Raw genomic sequence first — 24788 nt, forward strand, 5'->3', positions numbered from 1 at the left:
GGTGTCCTCCTGGGGAATTCGGGACCTGAGGAGCAGGTCCATAGCAGAGAGTCACCCCTCTGCAGTGGCTGGTCATGGTCGAATTTCTGGGATTACTATTTAGGGCAGGCTCAGAGCAGCCATCTGCTTACAGGAGAGTCCAGGAGAAGTGTCTTGAAGCTGTATTTGCTTGTGCATTCCCATCTGGTGCAGGGAATTGAAGACCTGATGGAGATTCCTGGGGCCAGGGAGGGCAACGGGCTTGGAGTCCAAAGCAGGAGGTGTCGTGGCTAAGCAGCAGCTCAGCTTACTTCCCGCGCTCACCTTTGCTATTGGTACAGAGTTCCTCCTGCTGCTGGGAGGACTGATTTCCCTGAGAGCCCCACAGGAGGCTGCGGGACAACACTCCCTGCCCCCACCCCCATATCCACGCCTTCAGGACTGACTGCTCCTATGCAGGGTTCCTTTTCCTGCCTTCCGAAGCCAGAGAGCACCTCGGCTCCTCTCACCAGAGACCCTCCGTGCTGCACCGGCAGAGGCTTTGGCAGAGGCCCCGTCTCCCCTTAGGGCCACCCAGGGAGCTCCTGTTTCCTTTCTGTGCAGACATCCAGCTCTCAGTATATTTGCACAGCAAAAGAGCTTGCTGTATTTGGAGCTCACTCCTTCCCACTTCCTTAGGATGGTCTGCGATGATGTCTTGCTCAGGTCTTACGAAGAGAGCCTTGGAACTCTTCCCAGAAACTCAATTTCATCCTTATGGTATATGATATTTTCAACATTAAAATGATGTAATGTTTAATTCCCAACCAAAACAAGAGGAGAGCCCTTCCAGCAAAACGCCTCCCCTCTTCCCTACGTGCATTCCCAATCCTATGCCCATGGGAAGTGCCTTCATCCTTGTCCTTCCTCTCACTCCTCATTTCAGATCTCCTTGCAAAGTGGGAAGTAGCCTGTGCCCATGACTAGCCCAGATATTCTGTGCTAGTGTGTGTCTACCAGTGGTGGAAAGGTGGTTCAAAATGAGTTAGGCACAGCCAGCAAAGTAGGGAGCTGGACCTCAGACTGGTTCAGGTTGCTCTTTTGGGAACCTGTGGAATTGAGATCCTGCTCATAAACCCACCAGGGGCTTCCCTGGGGGCTCAGATGGTAAAGAATCTGCCTGTAGTGCAGGAGACCTGGGTTCAATCCCTGGGTCGGAAAGATCCCCTAGAGAAGGGAATGGCAACCCACTCCGGTATTCTTGCCTGGAGAATTCCATGTATAGAAGAGCCTGGCAGGCTGCAGTCCATGGGGTCACAAAGAGTGGGACACGACTGAACGACTAACACTTTCACAAATTCAATTTGTCCCTCTTTACTTTGGCTTCAGGTCAGATCTGGAGCAGGAAGTTCCCTCCACATTGCTCAGAACTTTACCTCCACAGCCTTGACCTTCACCAGCAGGTCAATATGTCAAGGAATTAAATGACTGATGAATAATTAACCTTTCCAGTAAAAAAAAAAAAAATATACACACACACACATATATATATATGTATGATCCCTGGGTCGGGAAGATCCCCTGGGGAAGGGAATGACAATTGCAACCCACTCCAGTACTCTTGCCTGGGAATTCCCATGGACAAAGGAGCCTGGTGGCTACAGTCCATGGGGTCGCAAAGTCAGAAATGACTGAATGAGTAAACAACAGCAATATACATATATATATGAATTTATTTAAATTTACTAAAAATTTTATATAAAATTTGAATGACTTATTTATGTAATGTGATGAGATTTGCCCACTGCTAACGTTGGGGGCAGGATAACCCTTTTTTATGAGAGGGTGGGGGCTGTCCTGTGTGCTGTAGGATGAGAGCATTGCCGGCCTCCATTCACTAATGCCAATAGCACGTGCCTAATTATGATAACCAAAAAAGTCTCCAGACATGAACAGGTGCTCCTGGGGGGAAAATCTCACCAGTTGAAAACCCCTGCCTTACGTGAACATCTGGTGGTCCAGCCTACATACGGAAAGTCAAGTAAGCTAGATCAATTTACTCTCTACAGAGGTCAAAGAAAATGTGTCAGATCTTCTTTATAAAAACATAAATATTATATCTTTTTTTTTTCCTGAGTGTGTAGACAGAGTTCCTGTTTAGGGGCTGCTAACAGCTGTCAGCAGCTAGACTGTGGCATTTGAGGGGACTGGGGCCCTGAGCTGGGAAGAGGAGGTGGAAATAAGGGATCTGTTGAATGTGAGCAGGAGTTAGCAGGCTGCCAGCTGCTGTGATGGGGCAGAGTTATCAGAGCGGGGGGCATCCAGGGAACAAAAGATTAGCTCAGCGAGCATATATTTAAAATGGATTATGTTAGAAAGCAAGCGGTCCATATAGTGCAGCTCTCATGTTTTGGCATTTAATGATTTGATTTCTGCTTTGCCAACAAGGCCCTGAATGAGTGACATTTTATGAAACTCATCATCGTCACAGTGGTCTTAAAGGGGTTCTTATCTGTGAGTCAGACTCCTGTCCTCCGTGTGCTGCATATAACTGGAATTTACAGACGGAGATCAAGTTTTAAGAAACATTTCACAATCAGTGTAGAAAATATGTGCTGGTAGCAATACAAGCGTACTCTAGGGGAAAACAGACTTGCTGTTTTCTTTTGTTTGTTTTCCATGTATGGAAATGTCATTTCAGCTTAAGATACAGATACCATAGAGGCTGTATGCAAAATTGTGTGGTCTCTACATGTTAAAAGTAGACCCTAAAAATGAATTAAATACTTAAATGTAAGGCTAGACACTATTAAGCTCTTAGAGAATAACATAGGCAGAACACTCTTTAGGATAAATTACGGCAAGATCTTTTTTGACCTACCTACTAGAGTAAGGGAAATAAAAGCAAAAATAAACAAATGGAATTTAATTAAGTTTAAAAGCTTTTGCACAGCAAAGGAAATCATAAACAAGATGAAAAGAAAACCCTTAGAATGGGAGAAGAATATTTGCAAATGAAGCAACTGACAAAGGTTTAATCCCCCAAATATATAGACAGCTCTTGCAGCTCAATATCAAAACAAACAACTCAACCCCAAAATGGGCAGAAGACCTAAATAAATGTTTCTCCAAAGAAAGACATTTAGATGGCCAACAAACAGATGAAAAGATGCTCAGCACCCTAATTATTAAAGAAATGCAAATCAAAACTACAAAGAAGTATCATCTCACACTGGTCACAATGGCCATCATCAAAAAAATCTACAAATAGTAAATGATGGAGAGGGTGTGGAGGAAAGGGAACACTTTTACACTGTTGATGGGAATGTAAATTGATATGGTCACTATGGAGAACAGTGTGGAGGTTCCTTAAACTAAAAATAGAATTACCATATGACCCAGCAATCCCACTCCTTGGCATATACCCACAGAAACCTTAATTAAAAAAGATTTATGTACCCCAGTGTTCACTGAAGCACTATTTACAATAGCCAGGACATGAAAGCAATCTAAATGTCCATCAGTAGAGGAATGGAAAAAGAAGATGTGGTACATACGTACACTGGAACATTACTAAGCCATAGAAGGAACAAAGTTGTGTCGTTTGCAGAGATGTGGATGGATTTAGAGACTGTCATACAGAGTGAAGTGAGTCAGAAAAACAAATATTGTATATCAATTCATATATATGGAATCTAGAAAAATGGTAAAGATGATCTTATTTGCAAAGCATGAATAGAGGTTGCAGACATAGAGAAAAAAAATGTATGGATACTAAGGGGAAAAGCAGGGGAGTGGGAGGAATTGGAAGATTGAGAATGATATATGTACACTACTATGTATAAAATAGATAACTAATGAGAACCTACTCTATAGCACAGGGGACTCTTCTCAGTGCTCTGTGGTGACCCAAATGGGGAGGAAATTAAAAAAAAGGGAGGGATTTATATATGTATATGGCTGATTCACTTTGCTGTATAGCAGAAACTGACACAGCAGTATAAAGCAATTATACTTCAATTAAAAAAAAAAAAAGACAAGTAGATCCTAGCCACCAGAGACATTACCTGTTGATATGTTGAATGGTAGTATTGTATGTATGTTGAATTTTTAATTCAATTTAAGAAATGTTTCCTGAGTCAGGGACATTATATGCTAGGGACTGAAAGCATAAGGAAGAATAAAATGTGGACTGTCCTTTGGTTGCTTTCATTCAAGGATCACCCTATCCTAAACAGGTACGTTTCATCACTGTGTGATAGAAGATAGTCATAGCGTGGCCCTTGGGGAGGTTGGGAGGACCTTCCCTGGGAGGGGCTGTTCTGAGCTGGGTTTTGAGGATGAATAGGAGCCCTACAGAGACAGAAAGGGGATGGGTCTTCCAGACGGAGGTAACAGCCAGGCAAAGACATAGAGGCTTAAAACTATGATGTGGCCAGGAGCCCCCAAATAACTTGATGGCGCAGGATTGCAGGAGAGGAAATATGGGGAGGAAAGAAGACATCCTGTGCTAAAGAGTTTAGACTCTTCAGAGGTGAAAGCAACTGGCAGAGGATGTGAAGTCAGAGAGCAACCTAAGATCTGCATTTGGGGAGGGCTGTAGGTGGCTGTCTGCAGAGGAGACTGACAGGGGGCAGCCCTGGTAAGGCCGTTGAACCACTGGCCCGCAGAACCTTTCTGCCCCAAGGCAGCCATCACAAGAGTGGAGTCAGGGAAACACGTAGGAGGTGGAATTGGTAGGACTTTTAGAGTAAAAGAGTAAGAGGAGTGGCCAGAGTTCTGACCCATTGGGAGCCTGGGGGAATGGAATACATGGGTTCACTTTACAGAAAACCCAGTGGTAAGATTAGATGGTAACCCAGATGGAAGATTAGATTTGTGTCATCAGTATCCTCCTAGCATAGTGCAAGTATCAGTTCAGTCGCTCAGTCATGTCTGACTCTTTGCAACCCCAAAGACTGCTGCACATCAGGCTTCCCTATCCATCACCAACTCCTGGAGTTTACTCAAACTCATGCCGATCGATTTGGTGATGCCATCCAATCATCTCATCCTCCGTCATCCCCTTCTCCTCCACCTTCAATCTTTCCCAGCATCAGGATCTTTTCAAATGAGTCAGTTCTTCGCATCAGGTGGCCAAAGTATTGGAATTTCAGCTTCAACATCAGTCCTTCCAATGAATATTCAGGACTGATTTCCTTTAGGATTGACTGGTTTGATCTCCTTGCAGTCCAAGGAACTCTCAAGAGTCTTATCCAGTACCACAGTTCAAAAGCATCAATTCTTAGGTGCTCAGCTTTCTTTGTAGTCCAACTCTCACATCCATACATGACTACTGGAATAACCATAGCTTTGACTAGACAAATCTTTGTTGGCAAAGTAATGTCTCTGCATTTTAATATGCTGTCTAGGTTGGTCATAACTTTCCTTCCAAGGAGCAAGCATCTTTTAATTTCATGGCTGCAGTCACCATCTGCAGTGATATTGGAGCCCACAAAAATAAATTCTCTCACTGTTTCCATTGTTTCCCCATCAATTTGCCATGAAGTGATGGGACTGGATGCCATGATCTTAGTTTTCTGAATGTTGAGTTTTAAGCCAACTTTTTCACTTTCCTCTTTCACTTTCATCAAGAGGCTCTTTAGTTCTTCTTGGCATAGTAGAAACTGTAATTTTAAATATTTCCATAGATGTTTATAGAGGGAGAAGAGAGGAGAGTGAAAGTGAAAGTCTCTCAGTCATGTCTGACTCTTTGTGACCCCATGGACTGTCCATGGAATTCTCCAGGCCAGAATACTGGAATGGGTAGCCTTTCCCTTCTCCAGGGGATCTTCCCAACCCAGGTCTCCTGCATTGCAGGCAGATTCTTTACCAACTGAGCTATCAGGGAAGCCCTAAGTTAGAAATTTCTAAGTGGGGGAAAAAAGAAAAATCAGAAGGAAGAGGTTTCATAGGAGGAGGCATCAAGTGCCATGATGAAGTCAGTTCACCAAAGGATTCAAAACTATCCATTGAATCTGGGATGTGATTGTTGGTGCCACTATCTTAATCACCGTTCTCATCCTTCGGGTTTGAAGGGCACTTCTGAACTTTATTTCACCAGCTGAAGCTTCTTGACAAAGTCAACACAATATCCTCTCCCCAGGGTAAACCTTTTTCATCTACTTCTGATTACTTTGTCCCTCATCTTATTATGGCTGTGCTTCTTTTACTTGGGTCTCAAGAGACCCAGGTTCAATTCCCGGGTTGGGATGATCCCCTGGAGAAGGAATGGTCACTCACTCCAGTATTCTTGCCTAGAGAATTCCATGGACAGAGGAACCTGGTGGGCTATAGGACATGGCATTGCAAAGAGCCAGACACAACTGAGCGACACACACACACACACACACACACACACACACACACACACACACACACACACACACACACACACACACACACACACACACACACACACACACACACACACACACACACACACACCCTTTACACTAAGGTCTGCATCTTTCTTCCTCAGTGGACGTGGAGACCCATATTTTTCCCACATTGAACAAAGGGTCAGGAGATTGTAGGGGGGGTTAGGGAATTTTATTCCCCAGTTTGAGGGCCAGAGAAGAATGATATTGTGGCTGCACTGGAAAAATCAGACTCAAATAGCACATGGAAGGCACATTCCAGACAGAAACTGCAGCACATAGAGCAGAGGAAGGAAGAGCCTCTCAGCCAGTGGATTCCCAGGCATCTTCTCAAGGCAGACATGGATATTCTTGGCCAGATTCGATACCTCCCTAACTGGGAAAAGTGTTTAATCAGACAGCTGTAACCTGGAATCTCTTCCTAGAAGGCAGACATGTCTAAGTGATCCACAAATCAAAGGGAGAGATGAAATCTTCTTTAAAAAGTTGCAAAGTTTCAGAACCTCTGTCGTGAAAAGGATCTAAATAAGTGAAATGGCGTAATGGCATTTTTATTTTTTATTTTATCACCCTATACAAACTAAATGCGTCAAGTATCTTCAGTAGACTTGCTCCTATTTGATGCTAAAACCAAAATCTTTTTTAAAAAGAATGTACTGTGTGAAATAATGATTTAAAGAAATCCTATTCTGTATACTTTTAAGTGACCCAACCTTTTTAAAAAAGTGAATAATCAAAAAACCAGTGCTCTGTGACAACCTAAAGGGGTAGGATGGGGTGGGAGATGGAGGGAGGTTAAGAGGTATACATACATATACCTATGGCTGATTCATGTTGATATTTGGCAGAAACCAACATGATATCATAAAGCAATTATCTTCCAATTAAAAATAAATAAATTCAAACAAGCAAAAAAAAAAAAAAGTGAATAATCACCTAAGACAATGGTCCCTAACCTTTTAGGTACTACGGACTGATTGCATGGAAGACAATTTTTCCATGGACCGGGCTGGGAGGAATGGTTTCAAGATTACTCAAATACATTACATTTATTGTGCACTTTATTCCTAATCTAATGCTGCTGCTGATCTGACTGGAGGTATCAGTCAGTGGCCCAGAGTCTGGGGACTCCTGACCTAAGATTTCTTCTTTGGGAGTCTACATTCAGAATTAAAACACCATGTCCAGCTAGTAATCATCTGCTGTCAGAGATGCTTGTTTTTCCAAGCTAATAAATCTGATCTTTATCATAGTACAGTGACTAGATTATTAATACTATATCCTCTTATTCAGATCAACTTAAGCAGAAATCTAGCTAATTGTAGGATTTCATAGAAATGGCATCCGGAATAGTACGTAACTTAAAAAATCACGGTTTTGATGACTTGAGTGCATCAGGAAATATTTGTAATGTAAGTGAAAAAGAAGGGGTATGCTTTTTGTTTTCTCCCTTTCTGTTCTTTCTCATGCTGTGAAGTATTAAGTATAATTAGGACATAAGGGGGAAACCAAACATAGTTAAAATTATTTTGCAAATATCTTATGTGCTCTAAAGTCTGCAATTCTTTGGTTGCTAAAAGCCATAAATAATTTTGTTTCTCCTCGTATTTAGACTTCTATCTCTGGGTGTCAGGATTATAGCTATTTTATTTTTTCCTCAATTTTCCATGTATTTACTTTGTAATTACATTTGAATGAAGAACATGTAATTACTTTTATAAACAGAAAAGCCAAAGCTTTATAAATAAAGGGAGATGAAGTGGCGTCAAGCAGACCTAACTTCTCTTGAGCTCTTCCACCAACTATTTTAACTGTGGGCAAGGCACTTTAGTTCTTTGCGCTTGACTCCCACAAAATGGCTGGTGAAACTAGTCTTTGGCAGTTTGTTCCAGCTTTTCTGATATTCTGGCTCCTGCTATGTTAGTTCCTTGGGTTTATTAACCCTTAGCGTGGTCCAGGCACCAGGGGCAGTGGTACTAGAGATACATCATTTGGCATCCGGGCTCTGCCTTGAAAGGTTGCAGGTTTTCCAGAGAAAACAAGAACAAGTGCAGAAAGCCAGAACAGCCAGTTCAGTGATACTGGGGAAGATATGTGTGGATCAGAGGCACAAAGGAGGCTCCCCTAGAAAGGGAGGACTTGAATACCAGCTGCACTATATCCCCTATCATATGTTTGCAACTTATTTATGCTTTAAGAAGTATCCCGGCCCAGATGCTTCACAGGGGACTGAACTGCAGGTTTGATTGTCAGACATTTCTCTCATCTGGTATGTATGCCAGTAAGCCTTGTCAAGTTGCATTACAAGAGAAGACCATAATGTGTCCAGTTTACCAGGAGAACACTTGGTTTTTGGAAAGAACTGTGTGTCTCTCCAAGGTTTCAAATGCAAGCTCCTTGGGGCTTGTTATATTGGAGACATATTTTATCTTCCCAAAGACTAGTGTCTGAGCTCAGACAGGATGTATCATGCCTGTGGGCTTAACAGAAGACTTGCCGGGTGATTGAATTAACTTCTCATCTCTTCTGGGCTACACCAAATGATGAGTTAAAAAAAGAAAACAAAACCAAAAAACGAAGAAGCCATTTGCTTCCCCCTCTTTGTTTCTTCCTTGAAGCCTTTGTAATTGTTCTTAATGTGGTTAAGTTCAAGTGGTTTCCAGTTCAGGCATGGCGCAATCAGATTTCCTCACCAGGGTGCTTTTCCACTGTCCCCTCTTTGACGTCAGTAACTGTTCCTGTTGATCTGAACTCCGTATTCACCCTGTAGATGACTTCGTCAGAGAAAAATCCTAAAGCAGGAGGCACTTACGAGAAATGCAGCACAATGCTGTCTATTCCTGGAGGTTTCCTTTTGCTTGTTCACAGCTGGTCAATAGCAGCGTTTGATACCGGGTTGATATGTTACTTATTTAGAAGTAATTTCGTAGCAGTTCTTAGGATTTGGATGAGTAAGTATAGATGTGGCTCCCAGCCTAACATTATCTTCAAGCAATAACTAAATTAGTCTTTAACTTTAAATGTTGTTTCTATTCTTGGAGTTATTTCCAAAAGGTAACCTGTATCCTCCCTATAAATACATGTTTCGGTGAGATTTACATGTGTCAATGGCAGTGACTATGGGTTCTTGCTTTAAACAGAAAAATCTTTCTCAGTCTATGTATGAGAACAAATGAACGCCGTCGAAGGGGAGAATAGCCACTATAAGAAGTCCTATAAAGTTTGCAGTTCATGGGGGAGCACATTTGCCTTGCAATAATAATTATGATTATTATAAAGCTCTTAAAATAGTATGAATTGTCATCTAACATTAGAAAAAGGAAAAAATTTGCTGGAGAGGAAACTTTAGTTAATGTGGCTTGGCTTATCAAATCTGGTTTCGTGACCCCTTGTTCAGTAGTCACGTCAGAGAAAGATAAGTCCTCTTTATCAGGTCAAGGCCATGACCGTGCAGTAGCAGGAAGTGCTCCCTCGTCCCAGCAGCTGCCCTGGGGTCCTCCTGACTCCCTGAACCCTCAAGAATCCTGTCCTGAACTGAGGATCAGGGAGCTGCTGCAGCAGCATTTCGGCTGCTGTTTCGTTCCCGTGTACTTGCCAGGCCGAGTGCTCTGTTGTGGACACCATCTCCATGTCTGCCCCAGGTGCTCCTTCTCTAGGCTGCTGCAACCCCCACCCCAGGGGCCAGAGCCCCAGGAGCAGAGAGCCAGGGTGGCTGCAGCCTGGGGGAGGTGGTGATGAGGAGGAAGACATCAATAGTACTACTACTAGTAGCTGCTTCCCAAGTGGCTGAGATGGTAAAGAATCTGCCTGCAAAGCAGGAGACACAGGTTCGATCCCTGGGTCAGGAAGATCCCCTGCAGAAGGGTCTGGCACCCCACTCCAGTATTTTTGCCTGGAGAATCCCATGGACAGATGAGCCTGGCAGGCTACAGTCCATGGGGTCACACAGAGTCGGACACGACTAAGTGACTAACACTCACTTTCACTAATAGCTGGTAACTTTTATCCAGCACTTACTATGTGCCATATACTGATTGAAATTCTAAGCTTAAATCATTTCATCCTCCAGTACCTGTGAGTTCAGTCATCTTATTATCCCCATTTTGTAGATGAGAGTTTTGAGGAAGAGAAAATAGAGCGCAGCAGGAACTGCTTTGGTATCTCGGGCTCCCCGGCTCCGGAAGCCACGGCCCTGACCACACTGCTTCCCTTTAGCTACACCAGGGACTTCAGTGCTGGCACAAGGTCTCCCAGCTGTAACTTCGGTCCTCTTTGTGGTATGTAGTAATAACAGTAGTATTTGTTTGTTGAGATCCTCTTCTGGGTCTGGTGCCACGCCAAGCACTTGGCTTCTGGTTTAATCTTCACACGATCAGTGTAATTAGAGATGTTATTACCCCAGATTTAGAAATCAGGAAACCTCCTGCCCCTTAAAATTTGGTGAATGTTTCAGTTAAATTTTTCCTGGTAGAAAATAATAGGATAATACTAAACCAGGATCATTCAAAACGGGAGAAGTGAAAACAGAGATTCAGAGGTACAGGGGTGTCTCATGGAACCCAAGGGCACACACTGGCCAGGTCTCTGCAGAGACCAGAAGCTAGAAGGCTGTGAGGGACCCAGACGGTTTCCTTCTCAGCCATTCATGCTCTCTGTCTCTGCCCTCATTCTTCCCCTTCATCTGCCCATCCAGGCTTTTACCCCTCTGACACAGCAAAACTTTTCATGTGTTCACATCACAAAGGCGGAAGCCTCTGCTGCCTGGCTTATGCCTCCTCGGGTCCTATGCTCAGCACAGCCTTCTTGAACACCTGCCCATCTCAGTTCCAGTTTTCTGTGAAGGGGCCTGGGGTGGGGCGGAAGGGCAGCCTGGTCCGATTTACCACGGGCAGTGTGTCCAGCACTTACCTGTGTGACTGCGCCAGGGCAGGTCTCTGAGAAAGGGCTCAGTGAGCTCAGCCGACACCTCTGGAGGTGCCTGGCGCACTGACCCTAAGGCGTCTCATCCTTGGCCCCTGCTCTCTCTAGAGTCACCCTCCTTCGGCAGGGTCACCTTGCCACAGGTACCATAGCACTTTTATCTGGACGGGTAGGTTTTTTTTTTTTTGGTTGCACTGGGTCGTCTTTGCTGCACATGGGCCTTGCCTAGTGGCGAGTGGGGACTACTCTTTGTTGTGGTGCATGGACTTCTCATTGCAGTGGCTTATTTTGGAATGGAGCACAGGCTCTAGGGCTTCAGTAGTTGCAGCACTTAGACTCAGTGGGTTGCAGCGTATGGGCTGGGTCGCTGTGGCACACGGCCTTAGTTGTCCTGTGACATGTGGAATCTTCCCAGACCAGGGATCAAACCCATGTCCCCTGCATTGGCAGGCCAACTCTTATCCACTGTACCACCAGGGAAGTCCTAAACATGTGTTTTGTCTCTAGCTTTTCCTCATGGATTGCGTACCAGTTCTACCTCATAAAGAACAGTCCTTATGAGGGGCTTTAGGGAATGCACACTGCTTATACTGACAGTCACTTTCAGGTCACAGGATATTTTTATCCCCTGTGGCCTGGGGAAGTAGCAGCCCAGGACTGACAGTAGCCCAGATGGACCTGGCCCAGCCTGCAGCGGGTCAATGGAAGCAGGCAGGTGATGACAGGAATTCTATTATTAACCAGGCACCAGCTCCTTGGCCTCCTGGAACTCGCACGGGCTGGGCTGCGCTGGGCTGGGCTAGGCTGCCTGGGACAAAGGGATTTCTGAGTTGCTCTTATTCCTCCACATTAATGACTTGTGTTTGTGGTTGGTTGGATCAGGGACAAAAGAGAGGAGCACGGGACAGACAAAGGGCTGGGCCACTGGCTTTAGAGCTGAGGTTCAACTAGTCTGCGGGACCTTCAATCTGCTGCTATGCAGATCAGGGCAAGACTTCCTTTCGAGGAGCCAGAGGCTGTGCAGGTGTCCAGGCTCAGCGTCTAGGAAATTGGATTTTAGAAAAACTGGAATGCTGTCTATACAGGCTTACATACAGAAGCAGCCGTCTGCCCTCCCTGCCCACGGTGGGATTTGGAAGCTCATCTGTGCCCTAGAAATGACTCATGGCAGCCTTAATCCACCCTGCCATGCGGTGAGGGCCTCCCTAAATGCGTGGATCCCAGCAGACGCTTCCTCTGGTTGCTTCCCATTTGGGTTTGTTCAGTGTGACTTAGTGTTTGTGAAGTCCCCAGCAAGACTAGGTCTTAAGCATCACAGATTGTGGAATAGTAGGTGGATGGTGATCTTCTGCCTCATTGCTTCATCTCTGCCTTTAAAGGTCATTTGCTTAACATGAAAGGTTTCTAGCTTGGTGGCATTCATTCCATAGGAGTAGAATTCAGCCAGAGTCACTGGTTTTTGTAGCTGAGGTTTTATTATTTGTGGCAGGTTCCAACACTTCCTGGAGTCTTTTTCAAGCCAAGCCCTTGAAAATGCATAGTCGCCACATGTTCTAGCCCAGACACTGGGCCTGTAATTATGACCAAAGCCTATAGTGAGGGATCCCGTGTATTCCTAGGTCTAGGGCCCTCTTCTCAGCTGTGGGTGACCTGGGGAAAGGGTGAAGGGGAGCATCCTAACTAGCCTTGGCTTTTTGTACCAGCACTTGATCATGAAAGCCGCATGTGCTACAATGAGGCCCCCACTCAGCACCCTCAGTGCTTGGGGAGTGTCCCCCTTGGCAGCCACCGCACCCTGCCTCACCCCTGACACTCCAGCTGTTCATTCACCTTGAGTCCTGCCCTGTCCATCCCCACTCCAGCCTGCCTCGTGCTTCCTCAGCCTTCACGGCTGGTGAAATCGGCTCCTCCTAGTTTCCCCAAAGCCCGCCCCAGCCTCCAGGCTTCTCCAGTGTCCCCGATCTGTGTCCCCTGACGCCCCCTGTGCCCAGGTACTGCGCTTAGCCCTCTGGGCTGCCGTGCTCCCGGGAGGAGGCCTGGGCTCTCCTTCATTCCATGCTGCTCAGTCCCCACCCAGGGCCTGGCACAGTGTGTGCCCAGCAAACATTTATCCCTCCTTGTGGAGACTCTTAATGTGAGCCCAAAAGGTCTCTCTGAAAGACTCAGTAGACTCTGTACAGCCCATATCAGAACTCAGACCCCGTACACCCCGTGGAGCCCTGGGACCCAAGTCAGAGGCTGTTGAGTCTCTCTTTGGATGTGATTGCAACCAGCCTGATGGCATGCTTACATCAGGCAGGAGAATGGCTGTTAAGGGAGAAGGTGGTTACTAGGGGCCTTAATAATGAACAACCAGCGATGTAAAGACCCTTCTTTCTATTGGCTTCCTAATCCTACCTCCTACTGCCTGAATACCTGCTCTTAGACAGTCTCAAAATTGTCCTTTCCAATGTCCCAGCTTTCATATGAAAATCAGAGAAAATGGAGGAAGCCATGAGTGACTTTGGTTTGTTGTAACAGTCATCATAGAAATCTTCAGAGATATGGAAAAACATAAAAAAGAGATAAATGTCATCCGAGATCTCACAATTGAAAACAACTTGTCATATGTAAGCATTTTTTTTTCATCTTTTCTGTGCATATCTGCATTTGGCTATAACTGAAATCATTCTGTACATTCATGTGTATGATCTTTTTTTTCTGATGTGAAACATCTTCCCCATTACAGCTGCCAGCAGCAGCAACCCCTACTGTTTATTGCACAGTTTCTAGAAGCCCCACCTGAGGACATGTTTAATGAAAGCTTATTGCTGAGGATGGCTTCTCACTCACCCCCAGCTAATGATGAGTGAATTTTCTTGGCTAAAAGCTGGAGATTTTTATCATTTATCTCCACCTCTGCAAAAGAAAGTGTGGGGAAATTGCTGCCAAGTGTTAACTGTCTCTGCAGCAGACATTTTAAAATGGAGTGAACAGAATTGTATGTAAACAGAAGGTCTCTTCACAACAAATGCATTTTGCTAGCTGATAACATGCTTTTATTTTTCTCCCTTGTGACCTTATTGTAGGTCTTTGGTAAGATGGGCCATTACTTTTTGTTACAGCGTCATTGTGTCTCAACTGGCTTGTTTTCCCTTCCTGCTTGCTTAAAGCATCATGTGTCGCCCAAGGGCTATGAGCTGTACCCTCTGTTCTAGGTGGTGCCAGACAGGAGGTTAGAGTTAAACTCTGGGTGAAAAGCAACCCCTGCTTTCTCAGTTCTAAAGTTTATGACCTTTTCCTGTGCATCCCAGGTGTGCATGCCTCCCAGGAACCCCTGCATTATCTGAGAATCTGCCTCTAGGGCAGGTGGTGGGATTGAGACAGAGAAGTGGGACCAAGGCGGGAAGGCAGTATTTCCTTCCCCAGACCTGGAATTTAGCCCAGAGTCTGGCTTTTCAGACTTGAAGTTATGAGGATTGTTTTGGGGGCAAGCTAGAAATGGATGCAATTTCCCTTGGAATGCCCTCATCTTTTTGATGCCTGCTGTCACCGACGCTCGTGCTAACTTCACTGATGTCCACAGCTTACAGAGTAGCCACTTACCTACTGACCCAGTTCCAGTAACAAGGCATTTTAAGCTAGTGGAATTCATGTGGCTGCCAGACACAGCCATGAAAAGGTGGACAGGCCAGTTAACAAAAATGTATCAGGTGTACCTTCTTGCTGAGGCCTGGATCCTCATCCAGGCCCCTGAGGCCCCTCCAAATAAACACAGCAGGGGCATAACAACGTCCATGTATGTGGCTGTAGCTCTTGGCCCCACCTCTGTCACCGGCTCACCCTCTGCCCCACCCACTGCTAACCTGTTCCTTCCACACGAGCCTGCCCCATACAAGAAACAGGGGGCCCTGTTGCTCATCCAAGCTCGTCCTGCCCAACTTGGCCTCTCCCCTGGCCAGTCACTCCCACTCAGTTGAAGGCCTCTAGCTTAGTCAGATGACTTGGTATTTTTAGTTTTCTGTTGGCTTATATTGGCCAGCCTGAAGAGTTGTTCTACTGATGTTTGGTTTTTGGTTTTGTGTGTGTGAATCTTGCTATTCCATCTTTACTCCTGAAGTCTTGTTTCTCATCAGCAGGAAGAGATGTTTCATAGACCCAGAGGATTTTTTTTCTTCTAATTAGGTCTGTCTTAAATTGAGAATAAGAGGTCATAATGGTAGTGTCTTCCAATAAGGAAGAGCCTGATTAAACCTGTGGTAGATCAGGAGGTGAACAGGAGCACACACAATCTCTGCCCTCTCTGTCTGCCATTCAGCTGTGACTGTATGGCAGCCCCTGGCAGAGCTGGCAGCACTTGAAACCACAGAGGAGATCAGTCCTGGGTGTTCATTGGAGGGACTGATGTTGAAGCTGAAATTCCAATACTTTGGTCACCTGATGTGGAGAGCTGACTCATTTGAAAAGACCCTGATGCTGGGAAAGATTGAGGGCAGGAGAAGAAGGGGATGAAAGAGGATGAGGTGGTTGGATGGCATCACCGACACAATGGACATGGGTTTGGGTGAACTCCGGGAGCTAGTGATGGACTGGGAGTCCTGGTGTGCTGCGGTTCATGGGGTCACAAAGAGTTGGACACGACTGAGCGACTGAACTCAACTGAAACCACAAATAAAAATGCTTCGGGGTGCATATACATATCCTTTGTGAATTGGTAAAATACCAGATTCCTTACAAAACAACCTCCCACCCTCCTACCCCCCAAAAAGATGACCAATGGCCTGATGGCACTCATTCTGAAGGTCTTGGCTCACACATCACTTGCTCAGAGTGACCTTCCCAGCTCCACAAACAGATGATATGATGTCATTGCTTCCTCCACTTTTCCTTCACAGCATTTACCAGAATTGGAAAATTTACCTGGTTATATGACTTTGTGTTTTTATTTTAAAGTAACGTGTATCTCCCAGAGCAGACGCACTGTGGACAGAGACTATGTTTTATGCCTCTCTTACTCTCTGTTCGTTCCCAGCACCTACCCCAGCACGTGGCTAACCTGGGACTCCATACATGCTAATGAGAGGGAGCAAGCAAATCCTTTGATCTCAGAGGTTCCCAAAGCAAAGTGTTTTACACTGTCCCTTTTGGAGACACCACTTGTTAACGGGGACCTGTACACTTCTTCCATTAAGCAATGTTGCTTTCCACAGCACTTTATTCATGACACTTGTACAGTACTTAGTACACCAACTGCATCAATGACTTTTAAGAGCCCATTTAACCTGCTGGGTTAGAGTTTTATTCCAGATGGAGACAGCATCTCACTTGACTTTAAGTTCCCTTTTCTGATTCAGGAACCTTGTGATGGGCTAAATGGAATTTCTAACATCCAGGCAACTCTGAGGCTCTCATTAGACTGTTGTCTGGCTGATTGGTCAAAAATGTTTTCCTTTTTCTCTGGTTATTCTCTGCCCAGGTGTGGGGACCTATGGGATGTCTCTTGCTGTGATAACTCTGCACGTTCCAGACAAAAGCATGCACCTTTTGATTATGTTGCTCTCTTTCAGTTTATGAAAGTCAATGATTTTGGTAAAGATAGTGACGTCATTCTCACCTTACTAATGCTGAATATCCAAAAAAAAAAATTTAATTCAAGATTACATGGTGTTTAAGGTGCAGAATTAGAACCAAAAGCTTCTGATACCTTCTCTACTTTTTACTTAATGCAGAAATTCAAGGTTGTGTGGAATCCTTTACAAGAGATCCAGGTGTTACTATCACCACCTACTGCCCCCCCCCCATCCCCACCATCCCCAGGATCTAATCCATTAGACCCTCCTGCTTTGCCCTGAGCTGCTGTCAGGGTGTTCCATTGAGCACCTCCATTTAACAACCTCTTCTCCCCACACTGCAGTCCCAGATCGTATGATGCTGACTGATCTCTAGGCTGATGGCTATACCACCTTGAATCCTTTTTTTGTGTTTGTACCCAGGATCGTCTGTTTTTTGTGATGGAGTTTGTGAATGGGGGCGACTTGATGTTTCACATTCAGAAGTCACGGCGTTTTGATGAAGCGCGGGCTCGTTTCTATGCTGCAGAGATCATTTCGGCACTTATGTTCCTTCATGACAAAGGAATCATCTATAGGTGAGTTTTGGGTGCTGGTAAGCCCTCTCAAAATTCATGCCTGGTTCATTCCCCTGATTCAGCTTGTCCTTCCAGTTCTCATGATGGACAGTTGAACTCCTTTTGAAATTCACAAAGTTTTGCGTGTCCGTTAGAATAAATGAATAACACAATGATAAGCACTGCCTGAAGACTAAAGCTCGTGCCTGCGTGGTGTTTGTAAAATAGGCTTGAGGGTCTCGAAAGGAGACTGTTCATGCATTTGTTCAGCTGGGGTTTTCAAGTGGCTGAACTTGCTGGTCTCCTCTGTTTTAACCTTAGGAGTGATTCATTCCATTTTCAGGATCCATGCCTAAACTGGAGAGCGTGAATACCTCTTGCCCTAAATGGCTGTGATAAGAATCATGGTCAGATAGGCTTGCCGCTCACCAGTCCAGGAGCCAAGAGGTGACCTGTTGACAAGCAGAGTCCTGCTTGATGATGTCTATCATGTGAAGTCCCCTCCTAAATCTTGTTTGATTTCATTTCATGACACATAGTCTTTATCGTAATATATCATATGTTAAACAGGCTTGAAGTCTGGTTAATGTTGTTAGATCTCAGAGCAGATCAAAGTAACCTTTACTCAGACACAAAGCTGAGTATGGTGGGAAATATAATAGTGAGTGTTAGGTAATTTTCATCCTCAAGTTTTCCTTTTTTCCCATTGTCAACAATGTCTTCCTGCCCTTTACATCACATGTAACTTAGTTGCCACATATGCTCCATTATTTTTCCTTCTTTGAGAGGCAATTGTTTCTTTCCTTTGAGAAAAATTCTCTCTCGGGTGCATTCATGTAAAGAATTTCCTGATTGAAATTTGCCGTTTATTAGCTTTGCTGTTCCTTTGTGAGCTGGTGACAGTGTGAACATCATTATTAAAGTGTGAGAGAGCTTTAAAAACGAAATATTCTTAAGTACCCTGAGAGGAAACAAAATAGGCAAAGAGAAGTGAGATCAGTAAAGAATGCAGCAGGACTGGTCCATGGTGCCAGAAAGAAGTGGAAAAACGAGATGGAGCAGGCGTGGTGCAAAAATGTCTTCTAGTAAATTCGCAGTGCAGAGCCGTGGAAGCTCAAGTGGACACAGTGCTCTGTCACAGCCCCCCACTGTGAGGTAGCAGAGTGGGGTGCTAGGCAGGATAGCCCGCAGCGGGGTCATCCCTTGAAGGTAACCAAGAGTCTCCGCTCACTCCTAAGTCATGAGGCGGCCACAGGTTACTCTGTGGAAGGTCTGTGCTCTGTGCTTTCCTGACCCGGCCGTGCTGTTGTCCTGGCGACTCCAGCAGGGCATGTCTCCTGTCTCAGCCTGGAGCCCAGCACATGATTGTTGGTGGTTGCTGACATGGTCTCTAATGCTGGAGGGGGTTCTAGGTCCTTCCTGGTGGTGGTCTGGGACTCTGGACTGTGTGTTCCGTGTTTGTTCTCCTCTCCGTGGCTGAGCTACCCATCTCTGGTCTGTGGACCCCAAGGAGAGCCTTCCCCACATTTAATTTTTAAGAATAACCACTTTCCTGTTTGACAAGGGCTTGTGGTGTTAATTTAAAAACAAACAAACAAACAAAATGGCAACAAAAGCTAAATGGAGTACTTGTTACAGGCCCAGTACTTGACCTGCATTTTCTTTCTTGATCCTCCTAATAATAAATTATATGACACTAGTGTTATCCGTGTTACTTAGATGAGTTACTGATTTTCAACTGCAATTTGAACTGATTGCAATTTCACTGGTAGTGGAGCCAGAATTCCAGTGATGTTTTTAACCACTGAGCTACACTGTCTCCTCAGGAGAGACCTAAAGGCTTAGGGTACAACTGTAAAGTAAATTTTCAAGTAAACCCCTTGAAGAGTGGACTTCTTACTCCCCCTTTGGTGACAGAGTGACTTTGATTTGTGAAAATGAGGCAGAATGGGTATCTTAGTCCATTCAGGCTTCTGTAACAAAATAGCACAGATTAGGTGGCTTATAAACAATGAACATTTATTGTTCACAATGGAGTCTGGAAATCCAAGATCAGAGCACCAGCATGGTCATGTTTGATGGAGACCCTCTTTCTGGTTCCTAGCTGGTGCCTTCTCGCTGTGACCTCATATGGTAAAGGAGGCCAGAGATCTCTCTGGAGCCACTTTTATAAGGCACTAACCCTATTTATCAGGCCCCATCCTCATGACCTGAGCACCCCTGAAAGGCCCTACCTACTAATACTATCAACTTTGAGAATTAAGATTTCAACATATAATGTGGGGAAGGGAAGATACAAATATTCAGACCAGCAAGGGGGAAAAATACTTGAATACTTAAATATTCTGGCTTTTCATAGGACTGCATTACCTTCATGCAAGGCACATGCTTCATCTGCGTCTCCATCTCCTTGTTTCATTTGTTTTGAAATGTGGAGGATGGACAGTGTAACCTGATGTGGTTTCTGGTGAAGCAGTATCAGCCCACATCTTGAGAATTTTTATTTCAGTTCTTGGTATTGCAGTTCAAATCTGAGAATTTAATGTACTCTTTCACTTGAATTCCACGTGCAGTTTCTACTGATATGCTTGACTTCGAAGGGAGCACATTTAATTAGGATAGATTCCAATGCTATTTTCATCCTGTGGGTTTATTTCATTGGATAATTTAATTCCATTCAGGGTATTCGCCTGAGAGCAGAGTCTTAAGGATAAGCCTTTGGATGCCAAGTCCCTGGAATCCACACATAGCAAAGGGCACATTTGGATCCCAGGGGTATGAATTTGATCCAGAGAGCACAGTAGGAGTGTTGGACAGCCTCCGTGTATCATACATGTCCTGGGATGGCCTTTATCAGAGCTAAAAAGATCTCCCTGAATGATACCTCTGATCTATTCAAATAGGATTGTTGTCGTTTGGCTGTTTTGTCTTATTTTTCCAGGGGAAGTATTTCTTTTCTAGTGAATTACAAAGATGGTGCCATTTGCAAGTCATCATCAAATGGGACTTTAGAAGGTACTGCCTTAGGCTCCCTCTGACATGACTTTCTTCTCTCTCTCTGCCAACTGTGCCTTGTATGAGAGGACACAGGCCAGTTACATTCAGGTGCTTTTCTGCTTACGTTCTGACCCTGATTTCTCAGATGTGTTCATGTGTTCATTTGCATTTCATGGAGGAACAGAAGTCTGGCTCTTGGGCATTACAGCAAGGAAAGAGGCTGCCCCTTTGCCTTTGGTTGGAAGGTCTGGAGCTTTGGTGTGGCCACAGACCAAGTCTAGAGGGTTTTGAATTAAGCAGTCAATGAGTCACTTTGCTAAGGGGAAAAAAGACCATTCATTCCTTTGTTCGGGGCTTGTTGGCTGATTAGAAGCCCAGATAGTACTCATGAATAATTTACATGGGCACTGACTTTTTTCCAGAGTCAAGCCCTACACAACTGGGCAAACAAAGGGCCCCGCATCCCATTTATCTGCCTGCCAGCATTACGGGCACCACTTCTATCCTGTTTCGTAAGCTGTATTAAGGTTTGCTCACAGGAACTTACTTACGGGAACTCAGCCATCATTGACATGTCAGCTCCCAAAGCCAGCCAGCACCCATTGGATTTTCTGTTTCTGAGAAAACATGGAATGTATCTAAAATAGGTTGAGAGAGGAAGAATTTATAGAAGAGCTCAGTTTAAGTTTTGATTCATCCTTCTGAGGCTATACTTGAACACGGTGCATTTCAATGCACAGTTTTCATCTTACACGTCTGGCTGCTTTGTGCCCTGTGCTGTTCTCAGCATGTGGGGTCTTGGTAATCAGTGTTTACTCCTCAAGCTCCGAGTGCTTCCTGGGGTCACTTGCTCTCCTGTTTCCCAGATGTTGGACTGGTCACAGAGGGTGACTGCCAGACTTGACATACTGTCTTGTACTCGTATACTTACGCAGCACCTTAGTTTTAAAAGAAAATCACTTTTGAGTTCTCCCCAAATTACCTAATTTGACTTTTTAAATAAATTCAGAATTTGAGAGGATTAGCAATATCCCTGCCAGATGAGATTTTTAAGCTTCTCTCTGAGCACAGCTGTAGCATCTGCATGAATACACCAGTCTCTAATATCATCTGACTCTTGTTTCTCAAAGATACTGTAAGGGACCATCAGATTCCTTGCTGACTTCATATTCCTGTGTGATCTAAAGTTAGCTGAGCATTGCTTTGCTCAGAGAGCCCATGCTAGAAGCCACCTCTGTGAGCATTGCTTTCAGGTTTAAGATGTCACAAGTCATCTGCTTCCAAATCAGCTTGGTGTTGGGTCGGTGGTAGCTGCATGTGCTTGAGTCATTATTCTCTGTTATCTAGCTCTTCCCTCTGTTGAAAATTGGGGTCACACCTGTCTGATTCCTATCTCCTGGGGCCTTTCTAACTCCTAAGTATTAGCAGAACTTACAGAGTCCCCATGTGTCTTTCATTTGAGCCTAGAATTCTGGACTCTTACCTGTATTGGAATTCAGTTCTGTATTTATATTCATTCTACTCATTCTAGTGATAAAGATGGTCTTTTGAGATAAAGATGAAAGTCAAAGTTAGGAGTTCTGTTTTCCCTTTGCCATACAATGCATCATTCCTTCTGCCCCAAGAAGTAGGTTTACTCTTTCTTGATATGTGTGCTACAAAAACAGTGACAATTGTCATTTTAATCTTCATATAGTAGCTCTTGTTTCTTTAGGATGCACAGGTCGTGAGATTCTCAGTACGTTAATAACTTTCACTTTGGATTTGGCCATGAGCTTTTACCTAGCATTGTTCCTGGAACTCCAAACTTTTTAGTCATATGCTTGCCTTCTCTCTTCTTAGCTTGTTCTGCCAGTTGGTGGTCTCATTCCATGCCTGCTCTTCCATCACCAGAAAGTGACTTCAATCCCTAACTCCCAAGATCTTTTTTCAAAGGTATGATGGAGAGCTCTGAGAATTACCAGCTTATTAGAACAGCCTGACATTTCCTCCTCCAGTGAAACTCATCGGCCCCTTTTGTCCTCCCTTGCACAGCCTTTGGGGATATTTGACAAGTATTTATTGAGCATCAACTCTCTGCCAAGGATATGGATACAGTGATGAGCAAAAACAAAAGTGCTATATTGTAGAGAGTATGGTTGAGTGAGGGAGAAAGACATCAATCACGTGATCATATTAATACCAAATCGCAACTGTGACCAGTGCTGTGAAGAAGAGGAATGCATTGTGCTGAATGAGAAGGTCTTATAGGGTGTTTCAGTCTGGTCAAGGAAAGGTGGAAGATTTTCCTCAGGAAGTGACTCATGAGCTGAGGTAAAGTAAAGAGGGAAGGAAAGCATTCAAGACAGGAGGAATAGCAAATGGAGGTGCCCAGTATCAGGAGGGAACATGGCAAGTTCAAAACCTTTTAGAGAAAGAAGTTCAGTATGGTTGGGATCCAGGAGGCATCACTTCCCTTAGTTGACATTTCATTAACTTGGTGTGCTCTCTGACCTCTGGTGACTTTTAAGATTTTATTAGGCACTCCGTGTAAATAATTTACTTAAAAGTTGGGTAAGGCTGGTCATGTTGTCAGTCCCTGGAGGAGCCATCCGCTCACAGTGAGTTCCTTGTGTCCAGATCTATGTGTTTATATTCAACAATGAAATCACAAAATGTCAGAACCAGACAAGACCTCCAAGATTACTTAGTGCCAAGTTCCCTGTTACAGATGAAAGATTTCAAGCCTGAAATATCCAAACAGTAACTTGCTTCTTGGGGTGGATGTTTTCTTAGGAGGGCTCACTTGCAACTTGTTTTTCATCTTCAGAAAAAAAATATCACCATTAGGAAATTTTCGTTCAGTCTTCATAGAACACTGAGCTTACGGGCTAAACAGGACATTGAGAAGCACGTGGCGTTGTTCACTCCATCTCACTGAGGAAAGTGCAGTGGATCTCAGGACATAATTAGAGCTTCCACTGGTGTTAGGAGGTGAAGATACAACATGAGTAGATGTGGTGTCTGCCCTAAGGTTCTTTCTGTGGGGTGGGAGAGATGGCCCATAAATAATAGCAAGTGGGTTCCAAAAGTGAAGCATGCCCAGGGCATTATGGGAGCACAGGGAACAGTCACTTAGCCTAAGATTCAGATTTAGGCAAACTTCCTATAGAGATGATTCCTGAGCTGAGTATGTAAAGTTAAAAGCTGAATAAAGTTAAGTAGGTGTTTAGGTAGGGGACAAGCTCTAGAACTTAATGCTGAGAAGTATGAAAGTCCATGGAGGGTGGGGTAGAAAACTACTAGTTTTAGTAGTACTAAATTTAGTAGTACTAATTTAGTAGTACTAAAGCCTAAAGATTGAAGTATGGTGGGAGATAAGGCTAGAAGAGTTGACAGAAACGAAGTTATAGAAGGCTTAATATTCTGGAGAAGCTTGAATTCAGTATCACTTGAGGTTTGGCACCATTGTCTGTCATAGGAAATGTAAAATTACATGGGCTTAAATTAAATAGAAATGAATTTCTCTTCCCTGTAAGAAGTCTGGAGGTAGGAGATCTGGCTCTGCCAAGAAAACTCCATGGAGTCCTCCGGGACCCAGATTTCTATCTTTTATATTCTGCTATATTCAAAGTCACCTCATGGTCTTAAAATGGTTGCTGTAGCTCCAAAAGTCATCTCTGTATTCCAATACAAGGCAGTACTGGAACAAGAAGGGCGAAGGACATTCCTTCCAGTGGAGTCAGCTCTCTTTAAAGATCCTCCCTGAACTTTCCTACAGTACTTACCATGGATTGTCCAGAGCTTGGTCACACATGGCTGCACCTAACTGCAGTAAAGGCTAGGATGTTATTACATGGCCATGTTCTAGCTAAAAATTAGGGTTCTCTTATTATGGAAAAAGAAGGAGAATATTTATTTGATGAAAACTTGCACTATCAGATACAAATTTGATACCAGGGAATTTGGCTCTATGTAGCAGGTAATGGAGAGTCTTTGAAGAATCTTCAGCAAGTTGGATGACATGACTGGCTTTATATTTTACATATATTTTGTGTGGATATGTGCATGGGGCAGAAGGGGAAGGTTGAGTTTGTGCCTGTTACTGTGTTCTGGGTAAGAAGATAAGGAGGCTCTGAGACTAGGTCTGAGGAGAAGGCCATATGTTTTTGAGGTACCAGCAAGTAGAACAGACTGGGCTCGGTGACTGGGTAGACCCAGGGGGTGAAGGAAAAACCTGGGGTCATACCTGGGTGTTTAGTTAGAAGTCTGAACGAATGATGGTGCCATTAGGTAGGAGAGATCATGAGCCTGGAAAGAGACCTCGGCAGGTGAAGAAGATGAGAATTAGAAGCGTAAGCTATCAGGTACTTGAGACACATGCCGGTGGAAATGCATAATAGGCAGAT

General features: G+C 44.4%; 1 protein-coding gene across 1 annotated transcript in view; it reads left to right on the top strand.

The window, feature by feature from the left end:
• Positions 1 to 24788, top strand: part of PRKCH (protein kinase C eta) — a 260686-nt gene that overhangs the window by 172141 nt on the left and 63757 nt on the right. Inside the window, exon 10 of the mRNA XM_043472241.1 lies at positions 17270 to 17424. Within this exon, the coding sequence (XP_043328176.1) occupies positions 17270 to 17424 (155 nt within the window). The remainder of the gene's footprint in view (positions 1 to 17269; positions 17425 to 24788) is intronic.

Source organism: Cervus canadensis, chromosome 6, assembly GCF_019320065.1.
Source record: "Cervus canadensis isolate Bull #8, Minnesota chromosome 6, ASM1932006v1, whole genome shotgun sequence".
Taxonomy (NCBI): Eukaryota; Metazoa; Chordata; class Mammalia; order Artiodactyla; family Cervidae; genus Cervus; species Cervus canadensis.